The sequence below is a fragment of the Geotrypetes seraphini genome, chromosome 6 (assembly GCF_902459505.1).
Source record: "Geotrypetes seraphini chromosome 6, aGeoSer1.1, whole genome shotgun sequence".
Lineage (NCBI taxonomy): Eukaryota > Metazoa > Chordata > Amphibia > Gymnophiona > Dermophiidae > Geotrypetes > Geotrypetes seraphini.
The window spans coordinates 249,761,933-249,777,673 of record NC_047089.1 but is presented as its reverse complement, the minus strand read 5'-3'; the positions used below and the strand labels follow the sequence as shown (position 1 = coordinate 249,777,673).

Below are 15,741 nucleotides of genomic sequence, written 5' to 3'. Positions count from 1 at the left end.
TTTGGTTTTATAGGTGGATGCCTTTTCTCTATAATTTTGAAGATTTGTATGGGATTTAGAATGACACCATTTTCTTTCTAAAGAACGAAGCTGTTTTTTCATGAGATAAAGCTCTGCCGTATACCAGGGGTTAGATATTTTACGGGGCGATAAGTTTTAGAAATTATTGACGCTTTGCTGTCTAAAAGAGATTGTAAAGAGGAGTTCCAAGTTGATAGTTTGTCTTCAATCAAGTTAAATGTGGCAGTTGAAATGGATGGGTCAAAGAAAGACAAAATGTCTGTAGTTTCTAATTTGAAATAGTCTCGAAATGAAGTAAGTTTAGTTTCTGAAGAAGTTTGAAATGATATTGGTTTATAAAAATAAAGATTGAAAGATATAAAGTGATGATCAGACCAAGGAACTGGTGAGACTAATGGAACAGAGTGAACGAAATTTTGGGATTTAGGAGAGAAGATCATATCTAAAGAGTGATTGGTCAAGTGAGTTGGACCTACTATTATTGGTTGTAAGTTTAGAGGATTTAAGATGTTTAATATGTTTGTATTTGTATTAGAGAGGTCGTCGAAATGGATATTAAAGTCACCTAAGATCAGAGGAAGGGATGTAGAGGAGCAGAAATCAAATAGTAGGTCTTGGAGCAGAGCAATTTTGTTTTGTCCTACTGGTGGAGGGACATAGAGGAGTAAAAAGTTGGGGTTGGTGTTCGAATTGAGCTTAAGGTGGAGATATTCAATGGTGGCATTTCCAATGGAGTGGTCGCTGAGATTAACAAGATTATTTTGAAATATGACAGCTAGGCTTCCACCTTTACGATTATGGCGGTGATTCGAGAGGTAATCATAGTTAGGAGGACAACAATAGGAAAGATATGCTTCATCACCTTCGGTAAGCCAAGTTTCAGTGATAAAGAGAATGTGTAAATCCTGATAGAGGATGGCATCTTTTAAAAGGTGATGTTTGTTTTTAATGGATCTTGCATTGATGAGTCCTAGTTTCAAGCTTTTATTTTTGAAAGAGACGTTTGTAAGGTGGGTTGAAACAGTGGTTATTGTACTAAGATTTATAGACGGAGAAGAAGTTGGGATTTCTAGTAATGATGGGTGTCGAGGTGTTATTATTCTGTGATTTGAGGGACGATGGCCCCAAAGAACTGGAATGTTGTTAGTAGTTGTAGGCATGTTGAAATTTGGGGAAATGTTAAAAGGGTGATTTAGGAATCCTGTAAGAAAAATGTAAAGAAAAAAGAAGACTATGTGCCAATGTTTATGGCTAGTTGGAACCAAAGTGTGGGTATTAGGTTGGAGTAGAAGTTTAATTATAGCGGCGCCCTCAGCTTGCGCACTAAGGAGCAGGTCCTGCTCCTTTTGCGGGCGCCTATGCGGCATGCGCCGCAGGGAGCCCGAATAAGTAGGGCATCAGCTGACCTGGTGGGGGAGGAGTCCAGCGCGCTGCCGCTTTGCGGCGGCAGAAAGAGAAACAAATGCATTTCTTCCTGAACAGTGCAAAATATAGACAGCAGGTGTAAATTCTCAAAACTGACACAATTCAATCACTAAATTGAAAATAAAATCATTTCCCCTACCTTTGTTGTCTGATTTTGTTTTTCAAACCATCTTTTCCCAGTCTCTGGCTGTACTTCCTTCTGTCTGTGCTCTTAACTGTGTATCCAAGACCATCTTATCAATTTGCTGTTTTTCTCTCCTTCACTTTCTGCCATACATCCATCTTTTTTACCCAAAAACAAAAACTAACCAAATAGAACTAAGAAGCCTTTGAAGAGTGATCAAAAAATGTTTTTATAAAAATACTCAGAGATATGAAACTCTGAAGGAAGGCTTAAGAACATAAGAATTGCCTCTGCCGGGTCAGACCAGGGGTCTGTCGTGCCCGGCAGTCCGTTCCCGCGGCGGCCCCCCCAGGTCCATGACCTGTAAGTGTTCCCTACCTAACCTAAATGTCCATACCCTGTGCGCTTAATGTCCTGTAAGGTAAACCTCTATCCGTACCCTGTTATCCCCTTTGCTTCCAGGAAGTCATCCAATCCCTTTTTGAACCCCAGAATTGTACTATGTCTTATCACCTCTTCGGGAAATGCGTTCCAGGTGTCTACCACCCGTTGAGTGAAGAAGAAATTCCTTGCATTCGTTATGAATCTGTATCCTCTCAGTTTTTCTGAATGACCTCTTGTTTTTGTTGTTCCCGCTAGTCTAAAGAATCTGTCCCTCTCCACCTTCTCTATGCCTTTCATGATTTTATAAGTCTCTATCATGTCCCCTCTCAGTCTCCGCTTTTCCAGGGTAAAGAGCCCCAGCTTGTCCAACCGTTCAGCATATGAAAGGTTCTCCATGCCCTTTATCATCCTCGTTGCTCTCCTCTGGACCCTCTCGAGTATTGCCATGTCCTTCTTGAGGTATGGCGACCAGTATTGGACGCAGTATTCCAGATGTGGGCGCACCATTGCTCGATATAGTGCCAGGATAACTTCCTTCGTTCTGGTAGTGATACCTTTTTTGATAATGCCCAACATTCTGTTCGCCTTCTTTGAAGCCTCTGCACATTGCGCCGCCGGCTTCATTGTGTTGTCCACCAATACCCCCAGATCTTTTTCTTGGTTGCCTTCCCCCAGTACCCTCCCTCCCATCGTATAGCTGTACATGGAGTTCCTCTTCCCTATGTGCAAGACCTTCCATTTCTCCACATTGAAGCTCATCTGCCATCTTTTTGCCCACTCACTCAGTTTGTTCAGGTCGCTCTGCAGTTCTTTGCATTCCTCAACAGTTCTGACCCTGCTGGAGAGTTTTGTGTCATCCACTTGATAACTTCGCACTTCGTCCACGTTTCCAGATCATTATTAAATATATTGAACAGCAGCGGTCCCAGCACTGAACCCTGCGGAACACCACTCGTGACCCCTATCCAGTCAGAGTAGTGCCCCTTTACTCCTACCCTCTGCTTCCCTTATCCATCTGTGCACGTCCCCTTCCACCCCGTGACTCCACAGTTTCTTCAGTAGGCGTTCATGGGGTACCTTGTCGAAGGCTTTTTGGAAATTAGATATACTGTGTCACCTTGGTCCAATTGTTTACTTATCCCATCAAAGAAATGCAGTAGATTCGTCTGGCACGATCGTCCTTTACAGAAACCATGCTGGCTTGTTCTCATCAGATTATTTTTTTCTATATGCTCATTGATACCTTCCCTGATCAGCGATTCGGCCATCTTCCCCGGAACTGAGGTTAAGCTCACCGGTCTGTAGTTCCCTGGGTCGCTTCTTGATCCTTTTTTGAAGATCGGTGTGACATTCGCTATCTTCCAGTCCTCCGGGATTACCCCTGTTCTCAAGGATAGGTTGCAAATATGCCGCAGTAACTCCGCTGTTTCATCTCTGAGCTCTTTCAGTATTCTCGAGTGAATCCCGCCTGGGCCCGGAGCTTTGTCAGTTTTTAATCTATCTATCTGCCTGAGAACGTCTTCGAGGTTTACCTCCATGCATGATAATTTTCCCTCTTGATCTCCCCTGAAGATTTTTTCTGGTTCTGGCACGCTGGTTGTGTCTTCTGTTGTAAAGACCGACGAGAAGAACTTGTTTAGTCTACTAGCCACCTCTTTTTCCTCTTTCACCACTCCCTTCCGGTCACCCTCATCCATAGGTCCCACCTCCTCCCTCGCTGGCTGCTTCCCTTTCACATATCGGAAAAATGGTTTGCAATTTCTTGCTTCCTTGGCCAGTCTCTCCTCATACTCTTTCTTGGCTTTCCTGACTACTCGGTGATATTCTTTTTGATGCTTCCTGTGCTCTCTCCAATTTCCTTCAGTTTTGTCTTTTTTCCACTTCTGAAATGATTTTTTCTTGTCTCCTATTACTTTCCTTACTTCATTGGTTATCCATGCAGGGTCCTTCGTCTGATTCTTTTTGGATCCTTTCCTAAATCTTGGTATATATATGGTTTGCGCCTCGTTTACCGTGTCCTTGAATAGGGACCAGGCTTGCTCCACAGTCCGAGTTTCCTTGGAGCTGTTTCTGAGCTTCTTTCTCACCATTTGTCTCATGGCATCATAGTTCCCTTTCTTGAAGTTAAACGTTGTTGCCTTGGTTCTCTTTCCCTTAGATAATCCTACTTCCACTTTGAACTGAATCATGTTGTGGTCACTGGTTCCTAGTGGTCCCACGACCTCCACACCCTTTGCGAGTCCTTTCAGCCCGTTGAGGATCAGATCCAGAATCGCTGACCCTCTCGTTGGTACCTTGACAAGTTGTTCCATGAAGCAATCCTGAACAGCTTCCAGGAACTCCGTTTCCCTCGCACATTTTGAATTTCCAAGACACCAGTCTATCCCGGAATAGTTGAAATCTCCCATAACTATGGTGTTTGGGTTCTTGCATTCCCTTCTCAGCTCGGCTACCATTTCTGTATCCTCTGCTTCAGTTTGCCCAGGTGGACGGTAGAACGGTCCCATCTTTATCTCGGATCCGTTGCTTCCTGGTACTTTGAACCACAATGACTCCAGTTGGTCATTTGTCGCTGCTGTGTCCACACTGGTCGAGTGAATGGTGTCCCTTATGTATAGTGCTATTCCTCCTCCTTTCTGGTAAGTCCTGTCTTTTCGGTAGAGTTTGTATCCTGGCAGTACTATGTCCCATTTGTTTTCCTCGTTCCACCATGTTTCCGTGATCCCTATGATGTCTAGTCTCTCATTATTGGCCATGTCTTCTAGTTCCCCCATTTTGTTCTTTAGGCTCCTTGCATTAGTGTACATGCATTTCAAGTCCTGGCATTTTCCCTTCCTCGCTATTTTCCCTTGCATTCCATTCTTCCTTCTGTCCCCTTCCTGACCTGCCAACTCCTGGGTATTGTCTCTTTTGTCTTCCCTTTGTGGTAGGTTCCTATTGCCTTCCCCTTGTGTCGTGTTCCTATTGTCCTCCTCTTGTTCCTTCTCATCGTCCAGTTCCATTTTGACTTCCCCATGTAGTATGTTCATCGTGTCCCCCTCTCGCTTCATCTGTCTCCCTTGTTGTTCATAGTCTGTTGCTTGCCACTTGTGTCTTCCCAGCAATCTTCCCCCTCAGTACCCTCACTGGATACTGTTTCCCGAACCGTCGATACCAGGTCGACTGTCGGCTTTCCCCTTCTGCTTAGTTTAAAGCTTGCTCTATCGCTCTTCTGAGGTTATTTGCTAGTTGTCTAGTTCCCGCCGTGCTCAGGTGCAGACCATCCTTCTTGAAGAGCTTGTTCTTGCCCCAGAACGTTGTCCAGTTCCTCAAGAAGAGAAATCCCTCTTCCTCACACCATCTCCTCAGCCACGCATTTATTGATTGTAGCTCCGTCTGCCTCTTCGCTTCTGCCCTCGGTACTGGCAGGATCTCTGAGAAGGCTATCCTCTGGGTCTTCATCTTCAGTTTCCTTCCTAAGATCTTGAACTGTTCAGTCAGTGCATTCTTGCTGTAGTCTCTCCTGGTGACATCGTTCGTCCTGACGTGGACTATCACTGCGGTCTCTTCCGTCTCTGCTCCCTCCAGGATTCTTTCAATCTTGTCAATGATGTCCTTCGTTCTTGCTCCTGGGAGACAGGTCACTAGCCGATCCTCTCTCCCTCCTTCTATGTGACTGTCAACTTGCCTTAGGATTGAGTCTCCCACCAGGATTGCAGATTTCCCTTCTTTCAGCCTCCGTTTCGGTCGCAGGTCTGTGTCCTTGGTTTTCTTCGTTTCTTCTCGCTCTAGGCACTGATAGTGTCGCCTCTTCTTCCAGCAAGGTTCCTCCGTGGGTATCCTCTACCTTGGTGTCAGATGTTTCTTGTCCTCTGCTCTGTGTGTCTTCCTTATTTCCATGCTCCTGTTCTTCCACTCTCCTGTAGGCATCTTCAATGAACTTCTCGAGCTCCCTGACTTGTTTCTCGATGCACCTGTCTCTCATGGGGTCTTCGGCTGTCTGGAAGGGGTCTTCTGAGATGTAGAGTCCCTCCAGCTCCTGGATCCTGAGCTTCAGACGACTGACTTCACTCTTCAAGCTCTCCAGTTCCTGTCATCGTCCGCACACATATGACTGCCGCGCGGAGGGGAGGTAGTCATACATATGGCATCCGTGCAGTACACTGGGAAGCTCATCCTCCGGGTTCCTTCAGCTTCCATATTTGTCCGCCCTCTAGGAGTCCTGGTGCTTTTTGCTAGTGTGTTCACTCCTGTGCCTGTCTCTTTCTTACCTTCTTCGTCTTATGCTTCCCTTTACTTGTGCGCGCGTGCTATTTGCCTCTTGCTTACCCTCTGTGGCTGCCTTCTCTTTTAGCTCGTGTATTCGTGTTCTCTCCTGAGTCCGCCTTTTCTTGTCCTGCTGTGCTTGTTACTGCTGTCTCTGTGTATGTGTGTGCTCTACCTTCTTGGCCTGCTTCTACCTTGTCTGCTGCCCCTGCTTCTGTTCTTCAGTGCCTTCCTTGCCTGTTGTTTCCTTTGGTGTGTGGTACTCCCTGGGCCTACTCCTTCAAACCGCCATTTTAAGAAGAGACTTTTCAACCCCTCCAGCTATGTTGCAAGTCACGAAGTTTCACCATACTAGCACCAGTTCTATCCAGGAACCTGCTGTTTGAACAAGTACAACTCGAGTCCCCTGAAGCAGGGATCGAAACGGGGCCACGTTGGGACCCCCTCAATCTTGCTTAACAGCTAAGTCAACTTTTCAGCTTTAATTGTGCAGTGACGTTTGCATGGTATTTGTAAAAGGAAGTAATCACTGAACTTTGAATCTTTGAATCATACAACAATCTTTAGCCTTTCCAGAGCATGATCAAAAAAATCTTTATGGAAAAACAATGACTTGAAGGTAAACTCTCTACCCAAGGGAGTTTTCAAGCCTTCCTTCAGAGTTTCATATCTCTGAGTATTTTTATAAAAACATTTTTTGATCACTCTTCAAAGGCTTCTTAGTTTTATTAGGTCAGTTTTTTGTTTTTGGGTATTCTTGAGCTCTTTCTGACCTTGAGTCTACAAATCAGTGTCCCTGAACAGATTTCAGTAAATACATCCATCTTTAGCATTTACTTTTAACATTCAACTTTCTTCCATTTTTCTGCTTTCTTCTCAAAATCTATCTACTTTCCCATGTCTTCCCTTCCCATCTATCCATGTGTACCATCTCCTCCCTCTTTCTTTTCCCCTATTCCTATCTATCCATAAGAAGCATTTCTTCTTATCTGCCCATCCCATCGTGAATAAATTTCAAAATATCATATATCAGTCATCACATACTCCATGGAAATTCAGCAGCTTCCCTTATCCAACTCTTCTCAATGGCATGGACTGCCTCTTGCAAAACCCTTAACAGAATATAACTAAATTTCCCAACTACAAACAATCTCCAGTACAGGCATATTTTTCATTACATGCTAACCTTCCTGAGAGTGAAAACTTGGACCTCCCTCCCAGAAACAATCAGAACAGAACCTACCTACACCTTATTCTGGAAGAAACTGAAAACTCTTTTCTTTGATACTTGAACTTACATGAATCTCTCAGAATACACTTCCTACAAGTCAGTTACCTTCCTTTAATTCTCTAATTTTTCCCTGCCTCCACCCTGCTCCTATTCTACTTTCTTCTCTCTGTAAGTCGCCTTGAGCTGCATAGGTATGCATGACACACAAATAGAAGATTAGATTATCTCTTCCCTGCTGCACCCATTGCTATGCACCATCTCATCCTTCTCCCATGGTCAGACAACTCTCGACTTCCCCCTCCTCCCCATATGGTCTGGCATCTTTCTTCTCTCCTTCCCATGGCCTGGAGTCTTTGTCCTTTCCCATGGCGTGACATTGCTCTCTTCTTCCCTCCCTCTTCCTGAGGTCTAACATCTCTCTCCTTTCTGTGGACTGGCATCTCTTCTTCTTGCAGTCTGGCATTTCTCTCTCTCTCTCCTCCTTCCCTTCCATTCTGTGGTCTAACATCTCTCTTCCCTCCTTCCATCACCCTTCTCCGGAATCTGACATCTCTTCCTTCTTTGAGTCATCTCTCCTCCCTCCCAGTGTAACATTTCTCTCTCCCTCCTCTCCACCACTATCATGTCCAATAATTCTCCCTCTTCCCCATCTCTCTCCATCCCACTCCACACATCTATATCTAAGAATTTTCTTTTTCTCTTCCCTCACCCACCAGCAGCATCTTTCCCTCCCTTCCTAACCTCCAGCCTGTGTAGCCTCTATCCTTCCCAACACCCTCCCAGCCCGTGGAACATCTATCTTTCTTGCATTCCCAACCCCCCTTCTCCCACAGCCCATGCAGCATGTCCTTCCCTCATTCCCAATCCCAGCCCTCCCCTCTCGGCTGGATCCTACGATACGACAGTCCCCAGTTCTCAACTCCCCCACCTACCACCTTCCTGCCATTGAAATTTAAAATCTTTGGGCAGCTGATGCAAGGGCATCCTCCCGCTGTCGACCTGTCCCAGAAGTGTTCTTTCTGCAGCACTTCCTCTTTCTGAATAGGCAGGACGCTGCAGAAAGAACAGGCTAACAACGGGAGGCTGGCTTTGCGTCAGCTGCCTGAAGATTTTAAATTTCAAGGGCAGGGAGATGGTAGGTGGGGGATTTGGGATTCAAGGAGGTTCCTAGAGAGTGTAGTGTCAGGCGCACAGTCACTATGGGCAGTATAAAACGGCCAGGCGGGCCGGATTCAGCCCGCAGGCCTTGTGTTTGACACACGTGCATTAAACCATGTTTGTCTACGTGTTCCGTAATTTAATTTTTTTTTTAGTTAATTCTATTTTACTTGGAACTGTAGTCAGGCCTACCAGTCTGTAATTTCCTGGATCACCCTTGGAGCTCTTTTTAAAAATTGGCATAACATTGTCTACCCTCCAATCTTCAAGTACTATGGACAATTTTAGTGACAGGTTACAGATCACTAATAGCAGATCAGCAATTTCATGTTTGAGTTTTTTCCTTACCCTGGGATATTTACCATACAGTCCAGGTAATTTAACACTCTTTGAGTTGTTGATTCTGCTCAGTACTAGAAAATGACACTGGGACAAATTTTTCCCCGTCCCCATGAGTTCTTTTCCTGTCCTCGCCCCATTCCTGCAAGCTCCATCTTCATCTACACAAGCCTCAAACACTTTAAAATCATAAGTGTTCGAGACTTGTGCGGTTAAGGCAAGGCTTACAGGAATGGGGCAGCAACAGGGACAGCGACAAAACTCACGGGGACGGAATGGGGAAATTGAGTTCCTGCGGGTATGGGGACAAATTTGACCCCATGCCATTCTCTTCTCAGTATATCTTCCAGGTTCACTGTAGCCCTTGAAAACCATTTATGGTTCAGGTAGATCTCTTATATCTTCTGTAAAGACTGAAGCAAATAATTAATTTTGTCTCTTTACTATGACATTTTTCTCCAAGTGCCCCTTTTGCACCTTGCTAATCCAATGGTCCCATGGACACCCTCAAAAGTTTTCTGCTTCTGATTTACCTGAAAAAGTTGTTACTAGAGTACAAGTTTTTGCCTCTCTGGCAAGTTTCTCTTCATGTATTGCCAGTACTTATGTTGCTTCTTAGTTTCTGGCTAGCAGACTGCATTTCCTTCACTTTTGCTGGGCTGACTGGAGAGTAATTTTATGCCTCGGTATGTGAGAGCCATGGCTGTATCAGTAACCCTCTTGAGGTCAGCCTTCATTGAGGAGATTTGCAAAGCTGGCATTCAGTCCACACATTCACATAACATTACTGCCTTGAGCAGGATTCCTGATGTGACAGCTGTTTCGGCCAGACAGTCTGGCTAGGAATGGCACAAGGGGAGCAGTTTGTTCCCCAAATGGAGTTTGAATGAAATGGTGCCTGTGCGGATCTTGTCCTTCAGCCTCTCTCGGACATCAAAAAACATGCTGTACTTCTGCAGACAATCGAGTTTCCCCATAGGAAATAATGGAAACTCGCTTTGATAGGTGAGAGTTGGACGTGAACTCTCAGGCCTTGAGCATGCGCACATGCTCAAGGCCCAGCACCGGAGGCAGATTTTCGGGCACCGGCACAGCACAGGACATGCTGGTGCAGGTGCGGAGGCTACATCAAAGTAAGAAGAGGGTTCGGGTGGGTTGGGGGGACCTCAGGTCGCCGGGGGGGGGGGGGGGGGGTGGCGGTTCGCAGGGGGGGTGCTCGCAAATCGAGGCGCGCTCGGTTTACGAGGCACCAAGTTTGCAAATGTTTTGCTCGTCTTGCAAAACACTCGCAAACCGGTGCACTCATAAACCGAGGTACCACTGTGTGTATGTATATATGTGTGTGTGTATATATATATATATATATACTTTATTTTATTTATACATACTTTATTTTATTTGGTTTCTCATTGACCTTACCTATTGCAAATCCCTATTGTTCTAGGTTTGTTGATTTCAGTGGGCTTGGTAGCTAGGGATTTCCAACTTGTCCATGGAGAAAATGAAGTTACTCGCCTGTAGCTGATGATCTCCGAGGACAGCAAGGGACATATTACCATAGATCCTCCCTCCTCCTTCTCTTTGTTTAACTTGGTTGAGGTGAATGAGAAGGCAAATGAACATGTGCATTTGGGACTGCCAAAGACTTAGAAATATTAGAATGCTGGACAGCGCCTGCATGAGGCTCCATTGATGATGTCACCTTTGGAGAACAGTTGCTACAGGAAAATAACTTTGCTTTATGGAGCAGCAACTTGTAACCATTGTATTTATCCTACAGAATGCTGAGTATACCCATTCCTCTTTTATAAGTAATGTATTGCATTATTATGAGCAGCCTGTTTACAGTAGGGGGCCTATGCGAACACGATGTTTTTTAAAGAGGTGTTCCCCCCCCCCCCAAAAAAAAAAAAAAAAGAAAAACATAATTGTAAAATCTACATTACGGCCAAATGAGTGGAAGAGCCCATTTGAAAGCAAAGCAAAATTGAAAAGAATCAATGCAGAAGAGATACAACAATGATACTGATCAGACATGTATCTGGAGGATGGTTTAGCAATATTTTTTTCATTCTACCACATTAAAATCTTGTTAAATATGTCGAGCTACTGCGCTGTAGGTATTTTTGAAATAATTGTCAGTCTCTGTAGTGAAGGAAGTACAAGTAATGTGGCAAATGTGAACAGCACTGTTCAAATAGCCCAGTTGTCAGCCCTGTACGTCTGGTCAGTCCCCATTGCAGTACACTGCCTAAGTAAGGAGGAAAAAGAAGTATAAGTTTGAAAATTCTAAGGTTTCCATTATGACTTCAGTTGCTGCCTAGACAGATTAAAGTGAATGCCTGTGGTAAGTTACAAAACTTGGTCAGATGGGGGGAAAATACCTTCCTGCCAGTATATAGATATAAGAGGTAAACTGTTATCCTAATGAAAAAAACCCTTAAGTATATTTAATTACAAAAAAGCCCTCTTTACTCTTTAAATATGTAATTATTTTTAGAATCCTTTACATTGCAAATTAGACTGTGAGTGTTCTTTTCAACAGGGTGCTGTTCTGGCAGCTGTTTCAAGCCACAAATTTAATTGCTTTTATGGGGACCCTCCTGAGGAGCTGCCTGACTTCTCTGAGGATCCTACCTCCTCAGGTAATTTTTTTTTTTTTTTTAATCAGAATATGCTTTCATTCATTTTCATCTCCCTCATCTTTCTATGTCATTAGCATGATAATTACAAATTAAGTTGAGGTTTTAGGTTAGTGATGGAAAAGAGGGTTGCTGTTGAACAGATAGGAAAGAAAGGAGGAGAATAAGTGAAAAATGGAATTGGAGAGAGAAAAGCAAGGAAGAAAAATTGAAATGCCTATTGTTGAAGGGAAGAGACACAAGAAAGCAATGAACTAGAAAAAAAAAGATACTAGAGATAAAGGGCAGTGTGTGAGAATACAGAGAATAGAAAGCATTAAATCAATGATACTACAGATTAGAAAATAATTAAGAAAGTTGTTCCCTTGGGATGATGGAGGTTTGAAGAAACAGAGAAAGTGTGTGTAGACCTTCCACTAAACTTCCCCCCCCCCTACTTCTTAGCCATGTTCCAACCCCAAGCTTCAGCCTTACCAAAGTTGGTCCCCAGCTACTTATGCTGGTTGCCATGTTGGTCCATTTGGAAATGTAAAAATGTAAGATCAACAAACAAGTTGTATGCAACACCTTTGTATTTGACTCCTTAGTATGATAGTGACTCAAAAGCTTTGCCTCCTAAGTCAAATAAATGCAATTCATAAAACTTGTTGGTTAGAAAGTCACACCTGCAATAATAACATGCTGTCACCCAACAGAAAGATTCTTATCTACAAATAGAAATATTTGTAGCCTTATTTTTATTAGGATATAAATCCTATGTTTTTAGTTTTATAAAAGTTAAGTGTGAGAGTTCCCTGAACAAAAGGATCAAGTGGACTGGGGTAAATTTAATGTTTGAATCTTGAGAAGAAAAATCTGGAGCAATTAATTTTAACTGACATCTTGTCTTTTTGCTTTAACCTGAGTTTTTGTAGGTCTTTATCAAGGACAAATAGGCAGTATATCCTCATATGTGGATGATGTCATCCACGGAACCTGGCATAGTCAGTCCTAAAGTGTACTGTCACTTTAAAACTCCAAGACTGCCCATACTGCGCATGCGTAGGTGCCTTCCAGCTCAACATTGGCTAGTGGGATCATCAGTTCTCAGCTTTCCATGGAGCTGAGAATCTGTTCTTAGAGCCTCTCTAAACACGTCAAACTTGTGTTTTTTGTTCCGCCCCATTTATTTTTTTTCCTTCTTATGGTCATATTTTTCTGTTTTCTTTCTTTTTTTCTGTTTTGGTTCAAAAAATTTTCTTTTTTGATCATTTTTCACTTTTTTTTTTTTTAAACATTTTTATTGAAAATTTAAAAGCACACAAAATATAAAACAAACATACAGAGACCAGTACCAACCAGCCTGTCGTAACATAACTCTTTGTTACAATGCAAATACAATACACAAAAACAGTACCAGAAACTCCCCCCACTCCCAACCCTCCCATCCCCCCCAGGTCTTGGACGCTAAATAAAAATTATGCACAAATAAGGAATCAACCACCCCTCCTGGCAATCCAATCAATATAAGGCTTCCACTGTTTCAGAAATACTCTTAAATTATGATGTTTTAAGGCTTCCACTGTTTCAGAAACACTCCTAAATTATGATGTTTTAATGCAGTCAATTTCGACATACAAAAAACATAATCCATTTTAGTGACTACTTGTGCTTGTGATGGAATCATATCCTGTCACCAGGCAGCCGCCAACAAAAGGCGCGCCGCCGTAATCCCAGTCGCAATAATACGAGAGAACTTGGATGGAACTCCTGGGGAGTCATATTCAACAGAGCACAACCCAAATCTTTAACCATAAGCACCCCACAGATATCCGATAGGCAAGACAACATCAAATCCCAGTAGGGATCCATCCTTGGACAAGTCCACTCAAATGAGCCTAGCTCCCCACACCCTCTCCAACACTCATCAGAGATATTAGGATTAATCCTATGATGTCTGTCAGGGATGTAATACCAACGATATAGAAGCTTATACCCATTTTCCACCATATTGCTCGCTATAGAGGGCTTAAGAAGAGAGCGCAATATAGACTTCCACTGAGTAGTCGCAAAGGTGCGACCCAACAATCTCTCCCAATAAGCAAAATAATGCACCGGGGGCGTATCATTCACAAGAAGTAACCCATAAAGTCTAGAAATGCATCCCTTCCCACTAGAAGCCTCCCACACCTTATCCCATGCAGTAGTATCTAAAAGAAGATTTGGCAGAGCCTTCCGTTTAAGAAAATCTACCACCTGATTATATTGTAAGAGATCCGCCCCCTGCAAACCAAAGTTCTCCTGCATAAGTGAAGTTGAAACCAAAGCACCCTCCACCACAAACTGCCCCAACATTACTAAGCCCCCTGCCTCCCAGACCTGAAATCGAGCATCGATTTGACTGGGGAGAAAACCCTCAGCTACCCTCAGTGGGGTCTGAAGAAAATATTCCTGCTCTGAAAACAGTTTCTCCCTTAATAACACCCACAGACGCAAAACCACCCCCAACATCGGCATAGCCCTTCTAGCAATAGTTCGAATCCGACCCAAGTCATACCACAGGATATGTCTAAGTGAGATATCACCCAGCAGCCAGTCATCCATTTGTACCCAAGTCTTATGTGATTCTTGCTGATCAATTTTCACTTTTAAGCCTTTTGACTCTTTTCAGCCTGTTTCAGGCCAGGAGCTATAACTCATTTTCAGGCAAGTCACTTAACACTCCATTGCCCCAGGTGCATTAGTCAGTGTGTGAGCCCACCGGGACAGATAAAGAGAAATACTCAACATAAACCACTTATCTATAATAATAAAATGGTAAGCGCGCATGCGCATTCTAAAACCATGTTCCCTGTTCCGTTGGGATGTGGCCACAAAAGTGTGCATGCACGCTTACTACGTCACCAGCCGCCGATCGCCTCCACAAGCTGGGACCGCAGCCAGCCACTATCTCCATTCCTCCAGCGGGGGGGGGGGGGGGTGTCTCTCAGAGGAGAGGGAACGCGGCCGCTCAATGCCCCCACCGAGGAGCCCAGCAACTTTCCGCCCCGGCTCTTAAACTGACTCCGCCGCCCGGGACCCGAGTCCTTTGCCGCCGCCGCCCCCTTCCCGCGGGCCCGACTGCAAACCTGGCGATTCCAGCAGCGTGTGCAGCAGTCTTCACACGCTGCTTCGGGCACTTCTACTGCCCTGATTTGCTCTTCCGCGTCTCTGATGATGTCATCAGGGACGTGCCAGAGTAAATCAGGGCAGTAGAAGGACCCGAAACAGCGTGTGGAGACTGCTGCACACACTGCTGGAATTACCAGGTTTGTAGTTGGGACCGCGGGAAGAGAAAGGGGGTAGAGGAAACGCTAAAGCTGCTGCACAGGGAACTGGTGTGGGGGAGGGAATGCTGCTTTGGACAGATAGACAGGGAGGAAGGGAGACAGAAAGAAAAGAAGAAAGACACAGGGGCAGAGAGATACACAGAAAGGCAGACAGACAAAGAGGGCCAGGGACATAGACAGACAGAAAGAAAGACAGCGGGAGTTGCGTCAGGAGGGGTGCTGGGTGCGGCAGAGAGAACTTTTCCAATGGATGCAACTGGGCTGCTGTCGGGAACCTCTGATCAGGGGCAGAGCAAGGTAAGTGTATCATAGGGATAAGAAGGAGGAGGGGGATAAAAAGAAAGGGACGCCTACTGCTGGACAGGGGGAGAAGGAAAGAGGTGCTGATGGACAGGGGGGTGAAGAAAAAGGAACGGAGGCCTAATGTTGGACAGGGGGAGAAGGAAAGAGGTGCTGCTGGACAGGGGGGAGGTAAAACAAAGGGAGAAGGGCTGCTGCAGCATAAGGAGAGCAGTGAAGGGGTGGTGGTGGACACAGGGGAGGTAAAAGGAAGCGAGAATGGACAGGGGGAGCAGGCAAGGGGTGGTGATGGACAGCCAAGGAAAAAGAAAGAAAGAAAGCGGCTAAGTAGAGAGAGAGAGAGAGAGAAATAAAGACAGACACACACATATATTCTAGCACCTAACATAGTATTATGACGGCAGATAAAGACCCGAATGGTCCATCCAGTCTGCCCAACCTGATTCAATTTAAATTTTTTTTTTTTTTAATTTTTTTTAATGTAACGAGCTATAAGACTAGTATAATATATAATAGCTTTATTTTATATACTGTCATACCTTTCAGTTCAAGACGGTGTACAAT

General features: G+C 44.4%; 1 protein-coding gene across 11 annotated transcripts in view; it reads left to right on the top strand.

The window, feature by feature from the left end:
• The window catches only part of CASK (calcium/calmodulin dependent serine protein kinase), a 770,397-nt gene that overhangs the window by 294,056 nt on the left and 460,600 nt on the right, over positions 1-15,741 (top strand). For all 11 annotated transcript variants that reach the window (XM_033947671.1, XM_033947669.1, XM_033947668.1 and 8 more), the window contains exon 10: positions 11,473-11,572. In XM_033947671.1, the coding sequence (XP_033803562.1) occupies positions 11,473-11,572 (100 nt within the window). The remainder of the gene's footprint in view (positions 1-11,472; positions 11,573-15,741) is intronic.